The sequence below is a fragment of the Vombatus ursinus genome, unplaced genomic scaffold (assembly GCF_900497805.2).
Source record: "Vombatus ursinus unplaced genomic scaffold, bare-nosed wombat genome assembly UNPS02000577.1, whole genome shotgun sequence".
NCBI lineage: Eukaryota > Metazoa > Chordata > Mammalia > Diprotodontia > Vombatidae > Vombatus > Vombatus ursinus.
Genome location: NW_020940355.1, coordinates 19,618,215 through 19,643,535, shown reverse-complemented (window position 1 = coordinate 19,643,535; position 25,321 = coordinate 19,618,215). Strand labels below are relative to the sequence as shown.

General features: G+C 40.8%; 1 protein-coding gene across 8 annotated transcripts in view; it reads left to right on the top strand.

The window, feature by feature from the left end:
* Nucleotides 1-20,019, top strand: part of RREB1 (ras responsive element binding protein 1) — a 146,614-nt gene extending 126,595 nt beyond the window's left edge. For 6 of the 8 annotated variants that reach the window (XM_027838004.1, XM_027837926.1, XM_027838254.1 and 3 more), the window contains 3 exons: nt 3,115-3,279; nt 9,569-10,405; nt 12,351-20,019. In XM_027838004.1, the coding sequence (XP_027693805.1) occupies nt 3,115-3,279; nt 9,569-10,405; nt 12,351-12,874 (1,526 nt within the window). In that variant the 3' untranslated portion in view covers nt 12,875-20,019. The remainder of the gene's footprint in view (nt 1-3,114; nt 3,280-9,568; nt 10,406-12,350) is intronic. The other 2 variants (XM_027838448.1, XM_027838381.1) reach the window with 1 other exon arrangement.
* The last annotated feature ends 5,302 nt before the right edge of the window (nt 20,020-25,321 follow it).

Sequence of the window (25,321 nt, the reverse complement as noted above, 5' to 3'; positions counted from 1 at the left end):
GTGCACTAATGTGTAAGAGTAACTTTTGTATAATGGTTCAAAGTTTACAGAGCATTTTAATGTACATTATTTCACTTGAGCTGCACATCAGCCTTTTGAGGTGGTTTCTGTGGGTATTAACTCCATCTTATAGATGAGGAAATAAACTCGAGGTAAAATGTCTTATCCATGGTCACACCAGGAAGCTTTAGAGGTGGCATTGGAAGCCAAGACTTATGCTTCCAGTCAAACCCTTTTAACTGCTGTGAACCACACTACCTCTGAAACTAATGCTTATGCAGTTAAGTAGTTTATTATAAGTTCATTATTGCTTTTGAGTTTTGATTAGTTGATCTACCTAGATTTTTTTTAACTTAAAGGCTTTGCTTTAAAATACAGAAAGTATCATTTGAACCCTTAAAATCTTTTCTTTCAGAAGTATATTGTCAGAAGGCATGGTGACAGTTTCTTACCATAGTAGCAGAGGAATGAAGGGGAGAGGAAGAAAAGCATTTGAAGAGAGGAAAATATAGAAACAACAGTGACGGTAGATGGTTCTGTATTTTTATGAAAGCCAATCTCTCTGGCTTTGGGATGTCATTTTCTACTTGACATCATTTGTCTTTTTTTTTTTCCAGTGAGTCCTTGGTCACTGGTAATTCTTATGACAATCACAAGGAACTGAAAATCTAGATTTATTTGATTGAAGATGGATAGCAAATATTACAGTGTTTCACACAAACACACCATGAAACACCTACTGAATTTAAGAAAACTTTGCAATATTCTGGCTTTATTTAGGAGCTAGTGGAGGTCTCATGATTTTAATAAGAATTCAGGTATTGCTAGCCTTTCCCCCCCTCTCCCCACCGTTGGCTAGGCTGTCTGGAGAGAGACAGGGACAGAGAAAAGATGAGCCAGATAGTTTCAGAAAAACCTGAGAAGACTCGTGCAAAGTAAAGTGAGCAGAAGCAGGAGAACATTGTACACAGTGATAGCAATATTGGAAAGATGATCAACTGTGAAAAGCTTAGTCACTGATCGAGACAATTCACAATAGCAGCAAAAGACCTGAGATGAAAAATGCTGTCCACATTTAGAGAGAGAACTGATGAACTCTGGTCTGAGCACAGATGCATACTTCTTTCTACTTTATCTTATTTTTTCATGTGTTTTCTTTTGCAACTTGGTAATACGGAATTTTGTTTTGCATGACTTCACATGTACAATTATAATTAAATTGCTTGTCTTATAAGGAGTGAGAGGGGCAGGAGGAGTGAAAGAATTTAGGACTCAAAATTTAAAAAAATGATTTTAAAAAATGTCTTACTCATAATTGGGAAATAGTTAACAAACAAATAAAAATAATTTTAAAAAAGGGAAAACAAGATGAGTAGTTTCAGCTGTAGCTGCTGCTTATCTGGGCGACTGACCTCTGACTTGGATACATGGGGCTCTGTCACCAGCTGTGGCTCTAAACTGTCTGAACTGTGCAAACTGGGCATTTCTAGGAGATCCTGCAAATTCCGAGCTTCTGCTTATTAAGGAAGGAGTCACTTCTTTTTAATCCAAAACTATGGGTAAAAACAAAGGCCCCCTGTATTTTTTTGTTTCAAGAAAAGCGATGCAAGGAGACCTCTGTGCTTCGTGTTTGACTTGTACATTGGTTCCAACAGTGCCAACCAAGGCTAAGGGACAAAAGGCATTGGGGCTGCAGCTGTTGAAGTCTTCGTGTTTGTCACCAAGATAGTCAGGTGAACCTTTCCCTCCTGGCAGATTGGGGGCTATAACCATAGAAGTTGGTCATAAGTATAAATGCCTAATCATCACCACCACTACCACCACCACAACCAAAAGCCTATCTTGGCTCTCCAACTCCTGTTCTTTTTCTTTATTTCCCCCCTCCCCCATATACACAGACAAGTATTAGCACAGGGACAGTTATGTCACAAGGACCTTGACTTGGACTTTGATAGATTGTATTTACAATATTTAAAAAATCCAAATAAGAAGAGAAGGTGGGGAAACCTGAACATTTTAAGCCAAACAACATAGACGTCTGGTGTGAACGACCTATTTCTTTCATCGTGTTTTGAGGATTTAAAACAAAACAGAAAATTGGCTAAGAAAGGAGAGGACTAGAGTTGAAATAGGATTTACCAGGAATTTTCGCCATTAGGCAGAGGGGGATCCCTCCTAGGGGCCATTCTTTTGGAAACACAAGTAAATTAAAGTAAATGTCATACTCTTATAATCAAATCCAGCAGATATTAGTACTTAACCTTTTGAGAGCAAGGATATCAGTCCTCTAATTCACTTGAAAGGCCAGCATATCTTTGCTCCCTGTCTTCACTTCCCCTTGAAGGCCTGTTCTGAGCCTCGGTGTCAAGGGTATGGAGCAAGGTGGTTTGTCTTACTTCCTGTTTGGTCTTCTCAGTTAGCTGCCACAGGCATCTCTGGGGCCAGAGAATCTTTGGTGTCTTAAAGGGGCTCACCATATTTTTGTCTTACCTGATTGAAAGTGACTGTTCATTTCCCTTTTCTCCTACATCTTCATCCTCTAATTGTAGAAAAATGTCTTATGGTCCATTTATCCTGTGGAAAGAGAACCATTTTCTCGTCTGATTTTAAAATTCCTTACAGTATTAAATTCAGTTGAATTTACTTTAACGTTATCGTTTCAATTAACGTGCTGTTGTTTTGTTAGTTGAACGAAAATTTCTACAGTTACATGATAATTTCCAAGTAGGTTTTACATGCAGTAGCATGGTACGAGTCCAGCAATCCTGGGTTCAATCCCTCTTACCTCTGGCATACATTGACTATGTGACCCTTTTAACAGGCATTTGTAAGCTGTAGTAGAATTACTTTCCACACTGGGAGTCCCCTCATGCCAAGACAAAACTAAAATGTTTTAATTGTGCAATAATATTTCATTCAATATTACAAAGAATAAAAGCATGTTTTGCTCTGTTTTTGAGATATTAGATGTTTCATTGTTTTGTTTTTAAAAGCTTACTGACATTCAACCGAAGTAAGGGGGCGGGAGACAACTACCAGTATTGTCCAGCAAAATAAAGTAGCTCTTACCTTTCATTAGAAAGTCAGATAAATCTATCTTTTTTCCTGCTTCAGGTCAGAAGCCCTACCCTTGTCAAAAATGCGACGCCTTCTTTTCTACCAAATCTAACTGTGAACGGCACCAATTGCGCAAACACGGAGTTGCCAACTGTTCCCTGAGAAGAAACGGGCTTATCCCCCAGTCAAAAGAAAGTGATGTTGGATCTCATGATAGCACAGGTAGTTCTTTCAGGTTATTCAGAATAAAGAAAGAAAGAAAGAAAAAAAAAAGATCATTCATGTGCTCTTCGTTAAGGTTTTTAGAGAAAGCCACCAAACCAGTCCAGGTTACACTGGGGCTGGTGGTCAGGGGTCTAAGAGATACCAGGTCAGGTATAAGCTGCTGAGATGGATTGAGCCAGACCTGTTCTGAACACATATGACGGTGGCCTGGTAGCCAGGGCACATTTGGAAATCATTTCTTGAGTTGCCTTTTATGATTTTTTTCAAAGCTCTTGCTAATGGCACTTGAAAGGGAGATTTTGTATAGCTCATGAAAGAAGGTGTAAAATATATAGTCCATGTAGATAAATGATGGAGATATTTTACTCTGGCCTAGGTGGCTTGTGTTCTTTAACTTAAGGGCCTTGCTCATCGATATTCCACATCTTTTAGGATAAATAAGGTGACCCTGTACTGGAAGGGTCAGTACTGTGGTCAGAACCTGCAAACTGAGGGATGCTTAAGCTCCTTGGCCAAGTGGGGGCGGGGGGAGGTTTTTTCCCCTCTTAACTCTCTTCCCATTGCAAAACTGCATCGTTACTTTAGAGCACTCTGCATGTCCTTTCTTCCTTAATTACATTTCTGCTCTACCTGAACAAGATGTCTTATGCTGACTCGTGCTTTGTTCCTCCAGCTTCTCCCAGAGCAATTACTGGCTGCTGCAGTTTCTACCCCTTTAGCTTGCTCTGCCCGTGGTCTTCTGTGTTTGCTCATGTTCACCACACATATGCTTTCCTCCTCTCGGCTCCTCACCTCCCACCAAGAGTGGGTACGAATTTGCTCAGTGAATATGGCTGGTAGTTGTTTAGTAACAATATTGCTGATATTTTGTAACAGTATTGCAAGAACTGGGTACAAGTCTTCTGAATATTTTAGTGATGAAATCCTTGACATTTGACCTTTTGGGGGACTGGGGGGAAATCTGGGAGTTCTCACCTTCCCATAAAATTTACATAAGATTTACAGTAGTAATTGCAGCCTTGGGACTTGGACAGTTCTCGATTTTTCTTGGTCTCACTGGGCATAAAAGTTTGAATGTTGGTTGGGGTGGGAAGCCCAGTATTCGAATTAAGTGTGCAGCAGGCCAGACCAGGCGGGTCCTTCTTAGAAACTGCTGACAGTCTTACCAGTTGGTAAGAGGAGGAGAGGAAGGTCCCCATTTGTCAATCAACAACGTTTTCCATTTTCTTGGGAGATGCTATTGAGATGATTGAGTCAAAAATAACTCTTTCTTCCTTATTCTTTGCTTATAATGCAAGAATGACTAAGGAAAAGGCAAGTAGAATCTTGGGCTCTTGGTATGCGTAGTTCTCACTGCCCTAGCCTGAGTGAATTTACTGTGTAAGTAAAGTGGTTTCGATTTAGACTTTCTAATTATTTAAAAGTTATATAGGCATAAAGCTATGCCTTTTATCCTATCTTTATTCCCACTTAACATTTTATATTTCATATATGTTATGTTGTAAATATTTTTATTTATGTTTTGTCTTTATCCCACTCTTCCACTTAATTGCATTTTACATTGGAAAACTAGCTTGCTTTCTTTATTGCATAGTAAAAGCAGATTTAGGGATTTTGCTCATTCTTGGATTCCATATGAGCCAGAATAAAAGTAATCTCATGGCCTGATTTACTCTTCAGCCTCCAGGAAATCCATGAGGATGCTGCAAATGTTAATGTTTAACTTTTGGCCACAATGCTAATTCCGTATTTCATGGCTTATGAATCCTCTGAAGTCACTCACAAACAGTAGTTCCAAGTGGATAATTCAGCTGTTATATGGCATGATAAAGACAGCCCTTGGCTTTTTAAGATATATTTTTTATTAAACACCTTGATATACAGTGAGAGCACTTTTAACCTTCCAGTGATAGAAACAATTTTTAGCCACCTAACATGATTTTTTTAAAAGTTGGTCTAAAGTTTAATTAGCAAATTTTAAAGTTGTTTTTTTTTTTAAGTTGGATCCATATGCACATTTTGTGTTTCTAAATTTTTCACCCAAAGCATGTTTATCCTTTTATCTGAGAGCACCCCTTTAAAACAATGAACTTGAGATGGACATGGGGAAGGCAGTAAAGAGAAAGTATGTATCTGCTTTAATAGTGGTAATCATCTATAGTGTGAAAGATAGTTGAGATTTAAGTCAAGGGGAGGAAAAGGGGTCGGAGAAGTAGAATTCAGAGGTTCTGCGTAGAATATTATAAAAGCAAGGTGATGGCAATGGAAAAGACAAATTATTCTGGATTCCTATCAAGTTAAAAGTGGAACTTTGGGAAGGCTTATGCAAAAAAGGAGTTGTAGATGTAGAAAGGCTTAGGGATTTCTATACTGCCTATTGTATACATTATCAAATAGATCATTTTTCTGAATTTCCAAAATATGCTTTTATATAGTCAAGTTTGAACCTTGCTGTAATGCAAGATAATAAAAGAACATATAATAAGCAGATGTTTAAAAAAAGTTAACATCCAAGTCTTCTCCCACTTCTGCCTCCTGTCTCCCTTTTAGTGAAAGCAGAAATAACAATAATAAAATTTTGGAAAAGGTAGCTTTAAATGATTGGCTAAGTCATAGTTAAACAGAAACTTGGGTTTAAATTTACTCTGAATGGTCTTTCTCTGACAAGCTGACAGTATCGATCTGTGTCAGTACTAGAGAATATGAAGTTCACACTCTTCTAGTCAAGGTTTAAAAATTCTGAGGTCTAAGAACAGGAAGCTTGTTTTCCTTCACTGACAGACTGATTCTCCTGTTTCCCTGAGGTAAGTTTAGCATCCTCACACAGGAAATTTGTGTGTGTGTGTTTTTAAGAACTTGAGCAATTTAGGTGAAATACAGACACAAAGAACTTTCTAACTATCAGTTTCATTGACTGAGAAGACAAGCTATATAAAATAGTAGGTTGTCCTGGTGATAAGTGAATAACTTATTTACAGGAAGCTGCAGAAATTTAGAAGAGATTGAAGTGACTTACCTTCTTTGCTTCATATTAGGACTGACTATAGATTTATCCTCACCTGAGTTACCAAGCTTAAAGAGACTTTGGAGAAAAAGAGATTTAAGAAATATTATTAGAGAGGACTGGGAATTGATTTCCAATATTTTAAAGCAACTTCAATTAAATTAAATAAAATATAATGTACCATGGTCCTATGCTAAGGGCTGGGGCTAAAAATTCTCAAGAAACTTAAGAGACTAATAGGGAAGATGACAACTAGGTGAAGTTATAAAAAATATAGATGCTTAACTGGCAATTTCTTTGTTTTGTGATCTTAAGTGAGGCATTGTAGCAGAATTTTGATAGCTGAAATAGAAGAGAAAGCAAGATATTTGGGGAGTAGGGGAGATGAAATGTGATCAAATAAATAACTTGTTAAATAATTTTGGTTGCTTAGACTCACAGAATGATCTTAAGAGGATTAGTTTTAGCTACTCTATGATAAAACATTCCTACTTAATATAAGTTTTATTTTAGTGTGTATTATCTGAAGTTTTAGAATATTTAAAGGAAACTAAATTATCCGTGATGTGATAGTGACGTAAATGAGAAAATTACCCAGTTATTTATTAATCTTTGATTCTAGAATCTTATTGTTTACAGAAGAGTCCCTAAAAAAAAACCAAAAACAAACTGGGGCAGGGGACAGGACAGGAAGTGTTGATGTTATTTAAATATGATAAAAGAATTAATCTGAAGAAAGTATCAGCGACAATAGGAAGTAACATTTACAAAGTCACAGTCTTATAACCTGTAGAAAATGTAAACATTTGAGAGTTGAGCATAGAGGAATTTTTTTGGGGGGGGAGGGATAAGTGGATTTTGAATTAATTAAATTTTAAATGTTTCCTTTCCTAGTATGTTTTAAATATAGGGGAACTTCTTTGATTAGTCAGTATGGCTTACATTGATTTATGTGCACATGATGTAAACACTGAGCTGGGCCAGGGTATTCATACATTAGAATGATAATTCTTTTCTTTAAATCATTCTCAAAATATTATACATATACTAGTACTTTCCCAATAGAAGACATTCAGAATTCTCCCCCAGAAATAGAGATTCGTATAAAGTCTAGCCAAAGAAGAGTGGAGTAAAATGGAAAGCCAATTATACGTAATTTAGATAAAATTTTGGAAAGTTACACCTTGATTTCCTAAGTCCAAGTAGGAGATAGACATTTGACTTTAAGCTACCTGGATTCTAAGGCTAAGTGGAAGCCCCTGAAGTATGCTGAACATAGTAAGCCCTTGATTCATACTTGTAGAATAAATAATTGTGTGTCCCTAGAGATATGAAAATCACTGAAATACAAGGAAGGAATAGCTCATGAATTTTTCATTCCATCACAACAGATTGGGTGACAAGCAATACAAGATAGGAAATTTGAGAAGAATGATAGCTATGAGTTTAATTGTAATTTTTACAGCATCCTTTCATAATCTACTCATGTAAAAAGTCTCAATTGTGAAACGTAAGTGGCCAGTCCTGTGATAATGCCTTGGGATTTGTGTTATTCAGCTGCAGAGAGCATTAAGGAAGAAAGCACAATTTAGAATCAAAATATGTAATTACAGTTCTTGGCATTTTGATGTTTTTGCATTATAACAACATTTACAACTCCTAAACTTTCATCTTGACAAAGGAAAACCTATAAGATATTTGGACCATAACCTAATGTTTATTTGACTGCAGAGAATTTATCTAAGCCTTTATCTCAGCAGTTTGTAAAATCTGACAGTGCTTTAACTAAGCTATTAGCAATTTAGTAAATAGCAAATCTTTCTGAATTAAGTATAGCACTTTAAGTGTTTTTGCTTCTGTGTTATAGCTGCTGGAATGAGTACATTTGATAATTAAATTAAAATACATGTTAACTGTGGTAGGTGGTGCAACAGCATTAATTATGATAGCTAGCATTTGTACAGCACCTACTATGTGGTGCTATGGCAGGCACCCAGCAGCGCACAGCCAGGCACTATGCTAAGCTCTTTACGCATGTTGCCACAATTGTTCCTCATAAGAAATCTAGGAGGCAGGTGTTTTTAACCCCATTATGCCATTGAGGAAGCTAAGGTAAACCTGTTAAATGACTTTCCCAGAGTCACATAGCTCGTAAGTCTTTGAGATGAGTTTTGAACTAGAGTCTTCCTGACTCCAGGCCCAGTGCTCTGTCCACTGCATCCCCGAGCTGCCCCAGAATAAAATGTGTTATTTACATTTACAAATATGGTTGACATCCAGTGCTATTTAGTTCATGCTATGTATCTAATTAGAAATAGATACAAAAACATGGACTCCAAAAATTGTGCAGCGGCCTCAGCCTGAAGTTCTCTACCCTCATAAAATTTTCAAAATCTTCATTTTACCATGTGCTTCACAAAACCAATCTTGCAGCATTCTCTACTTCCTTATTCCAGTCAAATTTCACATGACAGCATGATTATCACAACATATTATTACCTCCAGAATGATTTTTTTTCTTCTGTAATTTAAACACACATCACCTCAATGTGTTCCTAAAAACAATGAGAAATACTTTTCAAGGGAACTGTTGTCTCCTTCTACCTCTGAAATATTTTGCAGCAGGATTTTTATCATTTAGAGTGCCGTGTAGATAACACTATTTTACTAGACTTTCCAAATACATGCTAGGGGTTCATTTCTGTATTATTCTTATGCAAATGTGTATTTGAGCATTTTGGAGGATGGGAGAAGAGGATTTGTGTGTGTTTGTGCATGCATGCTTGAGTCATCCAAATGCGTAGTTAAGCAACTTAAACTATACTTACTAAGTAACCCAAAAGCTGTGCCTATCCTGAATGCACAAAGCTCTCCTTTCTTACAGATCCACTATCTCTGTCTTCATTGAGTTACTCACACTTTCCTTGTTTTTCCACCTTTGGGAGCCAGGCTTCCTATGTGAAGCAGTTCTGTGAGTTGTGAGCATCAGGAGTTGAGAAGCACCCCTAAGGAGACAGGATAGTTTGTGTAGAAGTTCTGACTGATTTGCCTTCCTTGTCAGACTAATCCTGAAAATGAGGCTTACCTGGCCTTGAAGAATTTACATGCTTTGGCCTTCAGTGGATCAGCAGAGGTGGATTAGGGCCAAGGAAGAAAAATAGCTTTACTGGGGCTGTGGGTTGGTCAATGAATGTCAGCTATGGCCCCCAGGGCCCTTGCAAAGGGATCTTGGCTTAGCATACATTTTTATTGAAACTCTCCCTTCTGTGTTTTTCCATACAGATAGCCAGTCGGACCCAGAGATCCCAGTTATAGGCAATGAAGTGCTTGACCTCACCTCAAGGGAAAAAGAGCAGCAGCAATCAGAGGGCGCTCCTGAACACAGCCAGGAAACAAAAGGCCATCCCACAGAAGAGGTGAAGGAGAAAATACCCTCACCTAAGGGAAGAGAAGAGGAGGGAGGGGAGGATCAGCAGGATGAGGAGGAGGAGGAGGAGGAAGAGAAGGAAGCTGTGGAAGGCAAACAGGAGGATCCCGAAGGCCCAGAGGAAGATTCTGTCAGCAACAAAAGCCTGGACCTCAACTTTGCCAGCAAGCTGATGGACTTCAAACTGGCTGAGAGCAACCCTGGAGTGCCTGGTGGGGGAGGCCCCTCTGAGCAGGACAAGAAGCATGCCTGTGACATCTGTGGCAAGAGCTTCAAGTTTCCTGGAACCCTAACGCGCCACCAGAAAGCCCACACTCACGAAGAGCAGAAGGAGGAGAAAGCCAGTGAGGAAGAGGGCAGGAGTGGTGGTGCTGAGGACTCCTCCAGCCCCTGCGCTGTGGAGCCAGCCCTCGAGCTGGATGAAAGCCCAGTGGATTTGAAGGTGGTGGAATCCCCCTGGGGGGGCGAAGTCCCTGGTGGGAGGGAGAATGAGGAGAGCGAGAGTGTCTCTGAAGGGGAGGGCGCCTCAGAGAGGAAGTCCTCTGAGAAGAGTGACGATGACAAGAAACCAAAGACAAACGGGACAAAGAGTGTCATCACCAAGGCCGACAAGAGGAAGAAGGTCTGCACGGTGTGCAATAAGAGATTCTGGTCCCTGCAAGACCTGACGAGACACATGAGGTCCCATACAGGTAAAGATACTGAATCTGAAGGGTGGCAGCAAATGAATCTTGGCCTCTAAAAATGTAAAATAGAAACAAACAGAATGGGGCCCTACCTGAGAAAGAGGGCTCTGCAAAACCTAGATGAAATCAGCTTAACCTTTTCCAGGACACTTTTGATAAATTCCCTTTCACCATGATTCTTTGGGAAGGACTGGCCTACCCAGCATGTAGAAGTCCTGATCTGACCACTCCAGTTTAGGCTTTATTTTTATAGAAACAAGACAATTCTTGTCCCTTCGTTTGGAATCAGTTCAGTCGGAACCATAAGTAATGGTGCTGCTAGGCTCAAAGACGGAAGCTATCTGCGACACAGATGTGTCATCATTCCCCAAATCTTTGTGTGCTGTGTATTACCTATCATTTTACACATCATTTTCAATTTAAATTGCTTCTTCAATTTCTTGATAGTGAAATGAGTTTGATTTTACAAGGACTGTGATAAGAGTCCATATTCTATAGGCAAAACGATTTTTGGGTTAGGAATTTTAACATGTTGAGATCCCAGTTTTCCTGACCACTGTGTTGTCTGGCTTTGGCTCAATCATGCCACCTCCCTGACCCCAGTGTAATATGGGGATAATACCTTTATGTAATAGGGATTGTTTAGAGGATCAAATGAAATCGTGTATGTGAAAGTGATTTGTCAGTGATAAAGCACAGTGTTTAAATGCCAGCTTATCATTGCTCTTTTCCAGGAGCATTATTAGCAAACTTTGTTTGTTTTCCACTCTTAGCATACTGTCCCACCCCCAAGGCCAGTGTTGTAGGTCCAGTGCAAAATTTGGTTTAGTGTGTGTGGAGGGTGATTGCCTTTCCCCTTGTGTGTATTCCCAAACAAGTATGTTGATGTAGTAGTACCAGCAGTCCCTGATAAGGAACTGGGAAAATTCACTGGGAAGTTTCTGCCACTGTTCACTTGGGCATCTGGGCTCTTTGCTTTCTTGAATGTGGATCTGGCCTGATGTAATGTACTGTTGCATTTGCACCTCAGCAGGGTTTTCAGGAAATCTGCAGCAGAACATATGATAAGTCTGTTATTATTGGGGTGTTTGTATAAGTTTGTGACCTCACTCCTTTTGGCTCTCATTATCTCTGGAGGTTATACCATAATCCTCAAATAAATCATAGTCAGATCTAGTAAATTAATTCTTCTGACCAGTAGAATGAGTCCCGGATGCTTATTGTAATTCAGTTTCTTAGAATTAGACTAGTTCATCTTTGCTGCATGTTGCTTTTTCTCTGTCTCTTCCACACACACACTCACATTAAGTTCATGCATGGTGAACTACACCCTAGTGTTCCTGCTTGTACGTGAGGGGTTTTACAGGACAATGGAATGTGAACCTCTTCAGAGGAGATATTCTTAGGTTTCTGAGCAGGTGGTGTCCTCAGCTGCTCAGTAGGGGCTAAGGAATGCAGCTGTTCCATTACAAGCCCACAGAGTGTTTCCTGGGAAGTACCCTATTTATTAAATGTTACTTATAATTTCTGTGCATTCTCCTTGGGCCTTTAACATTAGTGCCTACCCTGGGGAGAAGGGAAATATATTCCCATAGGCTTCTCAGATAGCTACATGGAGCCATTCAGTATACTCAGTAAGACATTAATCAAGAAGCCTAAATGAAGATTGTGGGTTTTGGCCTGCATCACTAAGAAGTGGGATCAGGAAACTCAAAGTGATAAAACATTGCTCCATTCCTTCCTGTTTCCTACATCTCCCCACCTAAGGCAAAGAAGGAGATTCTCTCTCAAGTTTAAATGATTTTTTTTTTAACCCATATCTTTTTTCCTTATCAGTTTAGATATCAAGTCTTTTACATTGGCAGATGCTATGTAATACAGCATGAGGATGCTATTCTTAGAGTAAGACTAATGTGTGCAGAAATTAATTTCTTTTCTCCTGTTACTCCAGGGGAAAGACCCTATAAATGTCAGACCTGCGAGCGGACCTTCACCTTGAAGCACAGCCTGGTTCGTCATCAGCGTATCCATCAGAAAGTAAAAAACACAAGGCACCATGGGAAGGAAAGTGACAAGGAAGATCGGGGTGAGGATGACAGTGAGAATGAGTCCATCCACAGTGGCAACAATCCACTCTCAGAAAATGAGGGAGACTCCACTCCAAATCTCAACAGCCATTCCACCATTACTCGAAGCCGGAGAGAGAGCTTGGCCAACGCAGCCAAGGATTCGGGTCGTCAGGAGGAGAAATCAGGTGGAAGGACGACTGGTGTTTGTCTAGCGGAGTCCAGCAAAAGTGCCCAGAAACCAGCCGCAGGGGCCAGCACAAAGGAGCAGGAGTCTCAGGGTAGCACAGATCGTGAGAGCCCCTCGGGCTTCATTCAGGATCTGTTGGACATGCACAGCAAGAGGCCTTCTGCAAACCACATTCTTGCCTCTTCAGATAGTGCACCCCAACTTGTGGGAATGGAATGACTCAGGGGAGGTGACCCAATCACCCGTCTGTCCCCAGCACATAGACTAAAGCCAGCAGAGCAAAAGTACTCCAGATCTGTAGCACACTGGGCCTCCTGAGTGACTCCAGTTGTCAGGGAGTGAAAGAGAGAGGGAAAGGAAGAAAAGAAGTATGGCAGACTGACTCCAGTGCCACAGCCCTTTCAGCATAATGATGCAAGAGACTACAGGATATACTGATTCCGAGTGCCTTACTACTTTATTAAATCTTTTGGTATCATTGACTTTTTTTTTTTCCAAAATGATTTTTAAAAAAAAATATTTTAATGAATTATTTGGAGAGGACCTTTTTCATTTAAGCATTAATGTTACCTTTTTGTATTGGTGTGCGTGAGCCTGTTCGCTTGGAACTTTGATAGTTGCCGTGTTTTGTTTTGTGAGCTGGAAATGGGGAAAAGAAACCAATGCCCTTGGATACCACAGCTAATAACTGGAAGAAAATGATGTGAATTTCATATACCAGAGGAAAATTTGGATGAGATGTTAATTTCTCAGAGACATTTTTGTACTTACTATGTGATGGAGCTCTAATCTGGTTCCAGGTATTAAGACAAGTGGTTAATGAAGGTATTCAAAATTGGTTCAAGCCAAAACCAGGAAAGATGCTAGCTTCAACCTCATACTTGTTTCCACTCTTTTCGGCATTAGAAATGGTGTTATTGTTCAATGTTTTAAGACTTTTTTTCTGGATTGAGCATACAGAGAAGAGTTACCTTAGCAACTTAACCTATGGAAATTATGCACAGCTGTCATATGTTTGATTTTTCTTTTTTTGCTTCAATATATGTATTATTATTATTATTGTTATTATTATTATTATTATTATTATTTTAAAATTCATCAGTTGCTAGTCTCTGCAGTCAGCAGAAACCAATGGGCAATATTTGTCCACGGAGATCTATGATGCAGCTTTGGATCCCTGTGTAAATGTTTGATTACAGCTTTCACTAGTTCACTAGCCCTCACATTGCAGTTCTTCTACTGAACCTAAATGAACCCTTCCTTCCTTAGTGACTGGAGAAATAAAGTGGAGGCCAACTAGTAATCACCACCAGTGTACAGGGGAACATCTCAGCAGTGAGTGAGACAGACAGAGAGAGAGAGAAACATACTCATTGGAGTATGTGTGTGCGTGCAAACAAATGCACTCCCATGGGGAGGTGGTAGAGGTAATGGGATGAGAGGGACCTCCAAGTGCATCAGGAAAGACTGCAAACAATTTTTGTGGAAAGAAAGGCAGTGATGAAATCTGTTACTCCCAAATAAGGTATTCAGTCTTCCAGCTCAATGAAATGCAAGCCTTAACCCATTTTTGCTACTGTCCTGTTTGCAAAGCAAGGAAATACTACTACTGGTAATAAATCTCCAAGTGCAGTTTGAGCTGGTGCTTGAAGATGAACATGTCATTTCTGATGCCCTCTCGAGAATCTGAACCCCTAGATGCAGAGAGGAAGAATTTTCTTAGAGGTATCACCCATGTAGGCAGTGAAATTCACTGCAGCCACCAACATCGAGGGGTAGAAAAAAATGTATCCTACTGTAGCTGAGCTCATGTTCAGCATCTTTTTTTGTCCTTCAGTCGTGACCTCTAGGACATAGAGCCAATAGTATTGCCAGGGCTGCCCTGTGCCGTTCCTCCACTTGAACCCCTCTTCCCCCTCTCCCACTGCAACTACAGCTGCAGCCCTTCCCACCTCTTTTTCCTTCGTTTCCTTTCTAAGATTTCTTCCTCTTTTTGGCCTTAAACCACCCTCCCTCTTTCCCTATGTCTGTATATATGTAGACACAAACGTATACATCCTTTTTAAAAATTTTTGTCCTCTAATTCTTCACCAGTTCCTGGAGGTGGAAACTTAACTGCCCAGACTTCACAAAAGAAGATAAATGTTCTTGAGATAATGAAAAGTGATATGAAAAGAAAAAAGGTTGAGATAGGCTATTTAAAAAAAAAAATGTATTGGGGATGTCTGGACCAGTTTAAAAACACGGTTTTCCTCCAGAGAAAAACAAATCAGAACCAATGATTCCCTTTCCAACTTAAACAGGGCGTGATCTCTAGAATCGAAATCTAATTCACACATCCTCCCTTCATTTTCCTTTGCTTGCTGTTGATGTTATTGTTTGGGATTTCTTGTGGGACTTTTTTTGTCGGTTTGTTTCTTTTGTGGCTCTCCACGCTAAACTGCGCAATATTGTGGGGGGATAGCCATCACTAATGTCTGTGCTGCAGTGAGATGTAGCAGATCATCGGCTCCCAGCAGTGCCGCCGGGACGACAGCTAGCAATAATCACTATTGATCTAAAGCTTTACTTAGTCTTTATATCCTAGTAGATGATAAAGTCTTGCCACATTTTTTTTTTGACATTTTTATTAGTTGAATTTGAAGATTTGTTGCTGTTTGTTGGTCTCCCTCCCTTTCCTTCTCCCCCCACCAATATTAAACTGTGAAGTTTATAATGTGTTTAAACTATGGGTGAATCTTAGACTTAGTTTGCATGTTCAGCTAATTTGTCTCTATACATTTTGTTTGATTCTTTTTTTTTTCCTCTCAGGGCTTTTACAAAAAAAAAAAATGGATCTTCTGAAATTTTTTTGTGTCTGAGGTGCAAGTTTTTTTTGTTTTGTTTTGTTTTTTGATTAATGGACTTAATGCTGAGATAATTCAATCACTACATTAAACACTTGACTGTGAAGCAAAGCAGAGAAAACTCTGTGGGGCTATTTTTTCTAATAGCTTTGGGGAGCTATATGACAGTCGAATGCCAGTTTCAGAAAGATTCATCACATTCTCTGACCCTTGTTTGTCTGTATCCTCTTTCCCTCTCTTTCTTCAAGAAGGAAGTTAATCTTAGTGATTTCAGCCCATGCATTAAACAGGAAACAATAATAAATGTGTAGAATTCATATTTTTCTAAAGGGAACTTAAAACTGCTGCTACAAGTTGTGTACAAAACTGGTCTATGCCACATGAACAGAGAATCACAAGTTTTGGTACTTTTTATTCCTCTTTTTATTTAGTTGTACAGTACTTCCAAATTCAGAATGAAAGTTAAGCTGTTCTGTATTGAACCATCTAAGCAATAAAATGTTATATTTAAAAATTACAGGTTACCAGATTCATGAGACTCTTCTTGAAAGTTTGCCCTAATTAGGCCACCTGCTCTTTTATGTTCTAAGCCTTAGCCTGCAGTGGAGAATTGCAGTGGGCTCTGGGAGAGACTGACGTGGCCGTTCCCATGTCCAAGGTTCCTCAACTGTAGGGCCCCATACTTAAATTGGAGCCCAAAAGTTGCTCCATCCAAGTCTGTGGGGTCTTTCTTAGGTAGGATTGTCTGGCTTTTGCCCAAATAGCTTCCATTGGTTGTGGTCTTGGCTGGAGCCCTCAAAGCTTCTCTATGGAATTGTTGTATGTCATTGGAACAATGAGATGAAACCCTTAGTCCCAGAATCACTGGAAATAAAATTGACTACAATCTCTACCCTCAAAGAACTTAGAGGTATTAAGAAAATAAAATTACATTAGTAAGTAACTTGTGACCAAGAACTGAAGTTCAATATTGGAAGCTTTTCACATAGTCACACAGGCTCTTATCCATCCCCATCCAATGTTTACCCAGAGAACATCAAAGTTTGACTACGTATCTTTGCAGAAAAGTAAAAGGCCCTCAGCTCTCCTACAACCATTTGGACTATCAAATAAAGGATAAGTTTTATTTCACCCAAGAGAAAATACAAAACCATAAACCTAAATCCTTAGACCTTTCTTCACTGGTGTCAATCCCTCTGCCATCTCCCCCCACCTCCAACAAGCCTATCCAGTGAGATACTCCCATCCGGGAAGTGATTTAGAGTCACTATAGTTGACTTGCCTGGGTCTGCACAGTCCCACCTCTTTGAGACACAGCAAGGAAGGGTATGGTCCAGACAATCTTCTGTATTGTGCTTATCTCTTTTTTGCTAATTAGTAAACTCCCAGGACATCATGATTTCCAGTCTTGTTCTACAGGTAGCCAATTGAACTTCATACTATTCTCTATTCCCTAATCCTTTTCTCCTGGTCCTCTCAATGGTCACACCTGGCTAACCTTGACTTAACCTCATCCACCTCTGGTGCTCCTCGTTCTGCTGAATGAAACTGGTCTCAATGAAATCATGAAATAACAAATTGCGCTGCAAATATGTTGTCTAATCTGAACTTGGCAAGGAAATGTTTTTACTCCTTCTATATGAGACTCTATCTTACGCCACCACTGAGGGTTTCTGTTCCTTACCTCCCCTAGTTCATGCTTTATTGAGAAAAGAGATGTTGGCTATAAGCAGTTAATTTTCTCCTCCCACCATCTCCTCCTCTACGCTAGCATCCAATGAAACAGTGGCCCTTTTGGCCAAGACCAACCCCTCAACAGGTACACCTCATCCCATCCTTTGCAGACTTCCCCACAATCTATCCTCTGGTATTCTTTTTAATCTCTTGCTGTGGATTCCTACAGGCTACCAACATTCCCAAATCTTTCCCATCTGTTTGCTGTAAAGTACTCCTGTTTTCTTCATCTCAAAACCTCTTAACATCTCCCACTTTTCCCTTAGTCCCAAGAGTTGGCCCCTTGTCATGCCAAAATCATCCTTGCATATGCACTTGATTTCATCCTCTCTTTCGTCCAGCAGATAACATCTTCAATCATCTCCCATTCTAATGAATCTTCATTGCTTCCTATCAACTTTCCCCCCATTATTGCCTTCAAACATGCCCAAGTCTCCATCCTTTAAGGCAAGGCTTTTTAAACTTTTTCCACTCGTAACTCCTTTGCCTTTCAGGAGTGTTAGTTGGCCTGGTGTGACGGCATGCTCAGTGTGCACATTTCACACAGGCAAGTGCTGCCAGAAACCACCTCGGATTCATTGCACATTTAATTTTTAATTTTTGGTCATTGTGCATTAAGAAATCTTTTACTGTTGCCAGTTTTTTTCCCGATCCTATATGGGATCACAGCCCATAGTTTAAAAAATGTTGCTTTAGGGAACCTTATCATCCCTTAAAACTGCCATTCAATATATCTCTGCCCTGTCTCAAACTCCTAAAACAAGCTATTTATCCTTAACTGCTTCCTCTTAGTACCTCTGCTTTACTCACCAGTCCTTTGCCATCTGGCTTTCAGCCTCATCAATCAACTGAAACTACTTTCATAATTGCCAAACCTGATGTACTTTCTTAGTCTTCATCATTCTTGACCTGTCTCATACATTTGATACTTGACCAACTTTTCCTAGATAATCTGTCTGCATTTTCATGACTCTATTCTAGTTTCCCTGTCCTAGTACCTGTCCCATTATTTCTCCTTTGTTGATTCATCTATATTATGCTCCCTAACTGAATGTTGCTCTAGGCCCTTTTCTCTATGCTATCTCATACTTGATAACCCCATCAGCTCTCATAAGTTTAACTATCAATATCTAAGCATTTGGCTCCCAGATTTATCCAGCCCTAGTTTCTCCCTTGATTTTTAGTACCACACCAATCAGTTGCCTATTGGGCACTTCAAAACACAACTCGTTCTGTTTCCCCCTAAGCCCTCCCTCTTCAGGCTTCCATATTTCTGTCAAAGGCACCACCATCCTTCCAGTCTTCCAAGTTTATACCTTCAGTATTTCCTTGGACTCCTCACTCTCATGCTGTGATCTTGCTGTTTGTAATTTAAGCCCTTCTATCCGCACAGAAGTACTGCCTCTTCCTAATTGTTAAACTCTAGTTTGTAAAGCCTTACATATCCTGATCCCAAGCCTATCTTACTAGACTCATTGGATGTTACTCCCCTTTCCACACTCTGTGACCCACCCAAATCCCGGTTCCTCACTGATTCCATTTCCTTAGTATGTTTTCACTGGTTCCCTATGCATTGGATGCAGCCCTTCCTTACCTAGACAACCTCTTAGGTTCTAGGACACCAACCAAGCACTACTTAACTAAATGAAGAATTTACTGAGCCCCACAACTGCCAGTGCCTTCCTTCCCTAACCATGTGCTTAATTATTTTGTATATATGTGTATTAGCTATGCTGTGTATTTTTATGTAGATACTTTTGTCCCCCATTAAAATATAAGCCCCTTATGGGTAGAGATCCTTTTATTCTTTGTGCATAAATCCTCAGCATTTGGCACACTTGCTTGATTCAAAGAACACTCATTGCACCCTTTAGTTCTTGTCCAGTATTTCTCCTTCTTTCACAGGCAAACACAGGTTGCCTATGCTCCTTCCCTCCACTTTGCAGCCCTGACATCTTGCTTCTGATCTTATTACTCTGTTGCAACTATTCTCTACAACATTACCAATGACCTTTTATTTGTCATATGTTTGCTCAGTTCTGACTCTTGCAGGCTTAAGTGCTACATTTGGCACTGTTGGCCATCACATCTTAATCTCAAGACACTATTCTCCCCTGGTTCCCCTCTTACCTGAGCGCTCCTCATTCTCCTTTCCTAGGTCATCACCCATATCCTATCCACTGTACTTCACCAGTTGCGTCCCCAGGTGGTGTTTTCACCTTCATAACAGCTCTGCCTCCTCCCCCTTTTCTCCACTCAGTCACCTTCTTAGTTCCAGCACTTCTCATCTATGCCTCATCTTTTATCACTCTAATCCATCCTCACAGCTGTTAAAGCAATTCCTAAGGCTCTTTGACCATGTCTTTACTTAAACTCGGATGTCTTTATGATCAAATATAAAGTGTTTGACTTTTAAGTTCATAGATACCCTTGGCCCAACTTTGCTTTCTAATCTTTTGTTACTCTCCTTGCACTCCCAAGTTCATTCAGAGGGGCCTTCTATACCTCTTTGTGCCTTTACACATTCTGTTGCCCCATACCCTACATGCATCTCCCTTGGCCTCTTAGAATCTGTTGTTTAAAAACTGCTCCTGCACCACCTTCAATGTGAGACTTTCCTACCCTTGAAGACTACCTAGTATTTATTTTATGTGTGTTTCGCATGTACGTGTTGTCTCCCCAGATAGAAGGTGATGTTGAAGCCCAGGACACTCATTTATGTCTTTGTATCTCCAGAGCCTGACACATATTAGCCCTTAATAAACGCTTGTTGGTTGATGGAAAGTCTGCTCCACTTCATTCTTCCTCCAGGAACTCGTGTTAATCAGGAATTCTGCTGGCTTCAAGAGGCTTGGATCTGAAATTCCTTAGTGGTTCTCCCACTGCTGGCTTGTATTCTTTCAAATGCAGGTTTGACCTTGGAACTCCTCATAAATTACATCCGTTGCTGGCACTAGAGGCGTTTGGTTCCTAGTTCACTTTCTTACCTGGAATGTCAAGAGTTACTCATGTGTAGCTGAGGTCATAGAAATATTCGCAGACAAGGTGGCACCTGAAGAAGAGAAAGACTTCGGCTGGTGGATATGAAGATATATGTCTGTCAGTCACTAAACATTTATTAAGCAGACACTGTGCTAAGTGCTCAGAGTACGGAAGGAGGCAAAAAGCAATCTCAAAATCAGTAGGGGAGACAAGCAAACAAATGTGTACAAAATAAGCTACATACAGGATAAAAGGGAAATATGTAACAGAAAAGGCACTAGAATTAAAAGGGGTTTAGAAAGGCTTCCTGTAGAACACTGGATTTTAGTTAGAACTTGAAGCCAGGGGAGTTAATAGGCAGAAATGAGGGAGGACATTACAGGCATGGGGCATAGCCAGTGAAAATGCTGGCAGCATTTTGTTTGTGGGACAGGAAGGAGACCAGTGTCACTGGATCCAAGAATACACGGTGGAGAGAAAGGTTTAAGAAGACGGCAAAGGTAGGCAGCTGGGTCATGGGAAGGTTTTGAATGCCAAACAGCATTTTCTATTTGATCCTGGAGGCAATAGGGAGCCATTGGAGCTTTTTGAGTGTATATGGGGTTGGGGTACAATGTAGGCTTTGGGAAAATAACTGGTGGCTGAATGGAGGAGAGATTGGAGGGGGAGTGATTTCAAGGTTGGCAGACCCACGAGCAGGTTATTGCAGTAGATCAGGCACGAGGTAATAAGGGACTACATCAGAGAGGTGACTGTCCGGAGAGAATGCAAAGCTCCTTAAACTGTATACACTCGAGACCCCTTCAGTGCTGTGGGTTGAGTTTAAGAAGCACTGGAATAGAGCACATTCAAGAGATGGTGCAAAAGTAACATTGGCAGGCCTTGGCAAAAGTTTGGTTATGTCGGGGTATGTGATAGGGGTTAGGGTGAGAGATAGTGAGGAGTTGAAGATGACATGTAGATTGTGAGCCTGGATGACATGGAGATTGGAAGGATTGTAGTGCCCTCTGTCTTTCTGAAGAGGACCAATGAAATCATAAGTTATGTCTTGATTTGTGCGCAAATTGAATTTAAGTGAGGTAGAGTTGCACAAAATCGTCAGCCTCGCTCTCTCTTCAGTCATCAAAGTCCAGTGGCAAGACAAAAGTCAAGACAACTGGTGGTGGTTGGGGATGCAGTGAATGACTTTGGCATTCAATGTGCGACCAAGCTCTAAACGTTCCACAGCACCTGCTTCAGCCAGCTTCTTGGCTATTGGAATAAATTTTTATCATCTACCCATTGTATCAGGGAAGTCTTCACATGCTTGGAGTAGACATTTCCCTAACTGAATGATGGTTTTGAAGCCTGTCAGTTACCCTCAATCTGGTTTAGCCAGTTCTACCAAGACAGTTTCCTGGGGCGTGCTACAATTTCTTGGAGCCACAGGTGAGAGTTGTCAAAGATGGATGAGCAATCCTGAAGAGGGCTTGGCAAGCCATCACACCAGAGATGCTAGATCTCCCAGAACACTCCGTACACCCAGGTAGTGCCTTCTAAAGAAACAGAAGTTAGGGGTGGGAAGGGTTGGGGGGAAAAATGAAAATGCAATGGGGAGCAAGGAGTATTCCAACTCCCGTGCCTCAACCAGTGAGCTAAAGGGAATGAGTGACAATGTCTTCACTGGAACTTCACAGGATTATGGGTGGCCAGGGAGGTTGTTTCATCTTGGGGGCTAGATTTCAATAATTGTTAGAGGGAGGGAGGAGTGGGAGAGGAAAAGATTTAGAATGAAGGGAAGTTTGTTGCCTATGGAATAGGCATTCCAGAGGGCACAGTGGAAGGGTTTGGTTGGAACTTTGTACTGGGAAGGTTGAGGAGGATGAGAATAAGGAATGCAGTGGTGGGTTTTGGGGAATGGGCTTTGGATGATGATCTACTGGAGTTCGGAGTCATTGGGATGCATAAGGTATGACCAGGTAGGTGTAAGAAGGTTCATCACTGAGCAGAAGGTGTCACCCTTCTCAAAGGAGGCTGGTGACCAGTGTGGCATGAGATGGAAGGCACAAGGTCAAATGGGGGACACCATTTCACTATTCTTCACTCAGTAAAGGGCACCAAGGGAGATGGGAGTCAAACATTTCAAGCAAAAGTAAGGCCCATTCCTCCCTGACTTTCATCTTCCTTTTCCCTCAAAGGACAGGAGCCACAGGAGATGGAAGGATCGAGGTCAAAGGTAAGGTTGCTCCTCTTTGCACAGTGGAAGTTGACTCATGGTTGGCCTGGCCTTGCCCCTTGCCACCTTCCCTCAGGGGACACGAAGCCAGAGAAGGAAGGCACTTGGTCAGAGCGGTGTCCGGCTCCTCTTCTCACCTGAAGCTAGACATTAGGCAGTGAAGTACTAGGTGTTCAGGAGGAAGTTACTTTGGGACACACGGGTGTTGCCTGGCTAGGTCCCTTACCACCTTCCCTTAGGGACAAGAGAGCAGATGAGTTCAGGATGAGACTGGGGGAAAAAACAGTTCAATTTGACCAGAACCTAGAATGCGAGAAGGGGAGTGGTGTAAAATAAGGCTGGAAAGAAGCTTAGATGCAGATTGGAGAAAGTTTCAAATGGGTAGGATCAGTGGCACACTGGATCTGGCTTGGGTAAATCATAGAATCTGTCTCCCTCAGTTTCCTCATCTGTAAGATGGAAGTAATAGCATCTGATTCCTAACATGTTAAAATAAAATGAGATTATATTTAAATACTCTGCAATCCTTAAAACACTATGCAAATGCTAGCTATTATTATTTTGTGGTCAAGGAAATTGTGACCCAGGGCTATATAAATAGCAATAGTGCTATATGAATGTTAGTTGTTATTATTATCCTGTAGGCCATAGGAAGGCACTAGGGGTTTTCATGCTGACAGGAGTGTCAGAGCTGTGCAGATAGGAAGATTATGCTGGTGCCATTATGAAGGAGATATTTAAAATGGGAGCCCAGAAGACTGTTTTAAGAGGCTGTTGGGATAATCCCAGGAATAGGACTTGAGGGCATGAACTCTGGTGGTAGTAGTGGGAGTGGAGAGGAGACAGATGGGACAGAGGTAGTTGAAGTCATCGTAGCTAACATTTAGATAGGTTTACAATGGTGCTTCACATCAATGTCTCATTGGATCTATGCAACAGTCATAGAAAGTAAGTGCTGGTATTGAACCCATTTTCATAGTGAGACTAAGAGTAGGTAAGTGGCCTGCTCAGTCACACATAATAAGTCAGGATTCAAAATTCAGTTCTCTCCTCCAACTCTAACACTCTATCCCCTCCCCTGTTAAAGCACTCAGAAGACTCCAAGGAGGACCTCTAACTGAGCCTTTCTTTCTCTTCTCTTCCTCCTATCCCTAATCACAATGTACCTTTCTTGCAACCTATTCCACTAAACAAGGGCAGCAAGGTGGCAGAGTGGATAGAGTGCTGGGGGAAGACTCATCTTCCCAAGTTCAAACCTGGCCACAGACACTAGCTGTGTGACTCTGGGCAAGTCACTTAGCCCTGTTTGCCTCAGTTTCCTCATCTGTAAAATGAACCGGAGAAGGAAATGGCAAACCACTCCAGTATCTCTGCCCAAGCAAACCCCAAATGGGGTCACAAAGAGTTGGACACAACTGAAACAAATGAACAACAGCAACAACATCCCCCTAAACTGTCTGTTGGGCTGACATAAGTCTGCTGAGCTAATACCTACCCAAAGTGTTAATTTGGTTAACAATGAATGTGTTACATTGCCAAGGGGGAAGGGGGGGGTTGATTCTGACCAGCGTTCCTTTCCACTGCAAGTGACAGACTCTGGTGATGGAATCTGAGCCATAATACCCTTGATGGCATTCCATGTTAAGGGACTAATTGCTCTGTCTAGGGGAGAGGCCAGGCTTGAGCCAGCACCCTGGAATCTCAGGGATAGGTCCACGAGAGAATGAGAGTATTTATTAGCCACTTCCTGTATGTGCCAGACATGGTGATAAGCATTGGGAGGTGAAAAACAAGCGAGACAGTCCCTACCCTTAAGGACCTTAGAACATATCAAGGAGAGCTGTAGGGAAGTGGGGGATGGGGAGGGGAGCAGTTGTACTGGCAAGGGAACAGTTCAGGTCAGTTCAAGCAAGAGTGAGGAGAAGCATGGCTGGGGTCCTTCCCAAAATGAATATGTGTGTGCAATCACACAGCAGAACTCGGGAAAACTTGAGATGTGCAACCTGAGCCCAGATAAAGCCTTCAAGTACAGGGCAAGTTAGAGAATCTGCCACCTTTGGTCCTAAACAGTGTGGTGCTATGGATAGAGCACTGTCTCTGTTCCTTGACTGTTCAACAATAGCAATAACAATCCCTAATATTTATATAGTGCTTTTTATGTGCCAGGCACTGTGCTAAGTGTTTTACAACTATCTTATTTGTTTCTCACAAAAATTCTGCACTATTATCCCCATTTTATAGTTGAGGAAACTGAGGCAAACAGAGGTTAAGTGCCAAGGGTCACACAGCTAGTAAATGTCTGAGGTCAGATTTGAACCCAGGACCGACTATATCACCTGTCTCCGTTAATTTCCCTAAAGCCTCAGTTTCTTCAAAGTGAAGGGTTTAGATGAGATAGCTTCAGGGGCTCCTTCCGGTTCTAGATTGATTACTTTTTTCCCTCTCTATCAGATATGCATGTCTCCTGTCTAGAAGTTTAAATTGGGGACTAGAGAGGACGTGGTTACTTACTATCTCCAGGAAAGCTGGCCACTCTTTAGGATATACTATGTATATGCTGGACGCTGTGGTAAGTTCTGGAGATGCAAAGAGAAAAATAAAACAATCCCTGCCCCCCAAAAGTTTTCTTTCTAACAGAAAGGACAACAGGGATACATATAAGAATATACAATATACAGGATATCCCAGATGGCTTGGTGTAGTTTTAAGCTTAAAAACTACACATAAAAGCTTAAGTATACATTTAAGCCTAATGTATGCCAAAGTATATAAAATAATATGTAAATTTAATTAATTTTATTATTAAAGCTCTGTAATTAATATAAAAATAAGCAAAAGATAGTATGAGGCATTGTAGGCATGGGGACAACCTGTGCACAATGTGCCTCT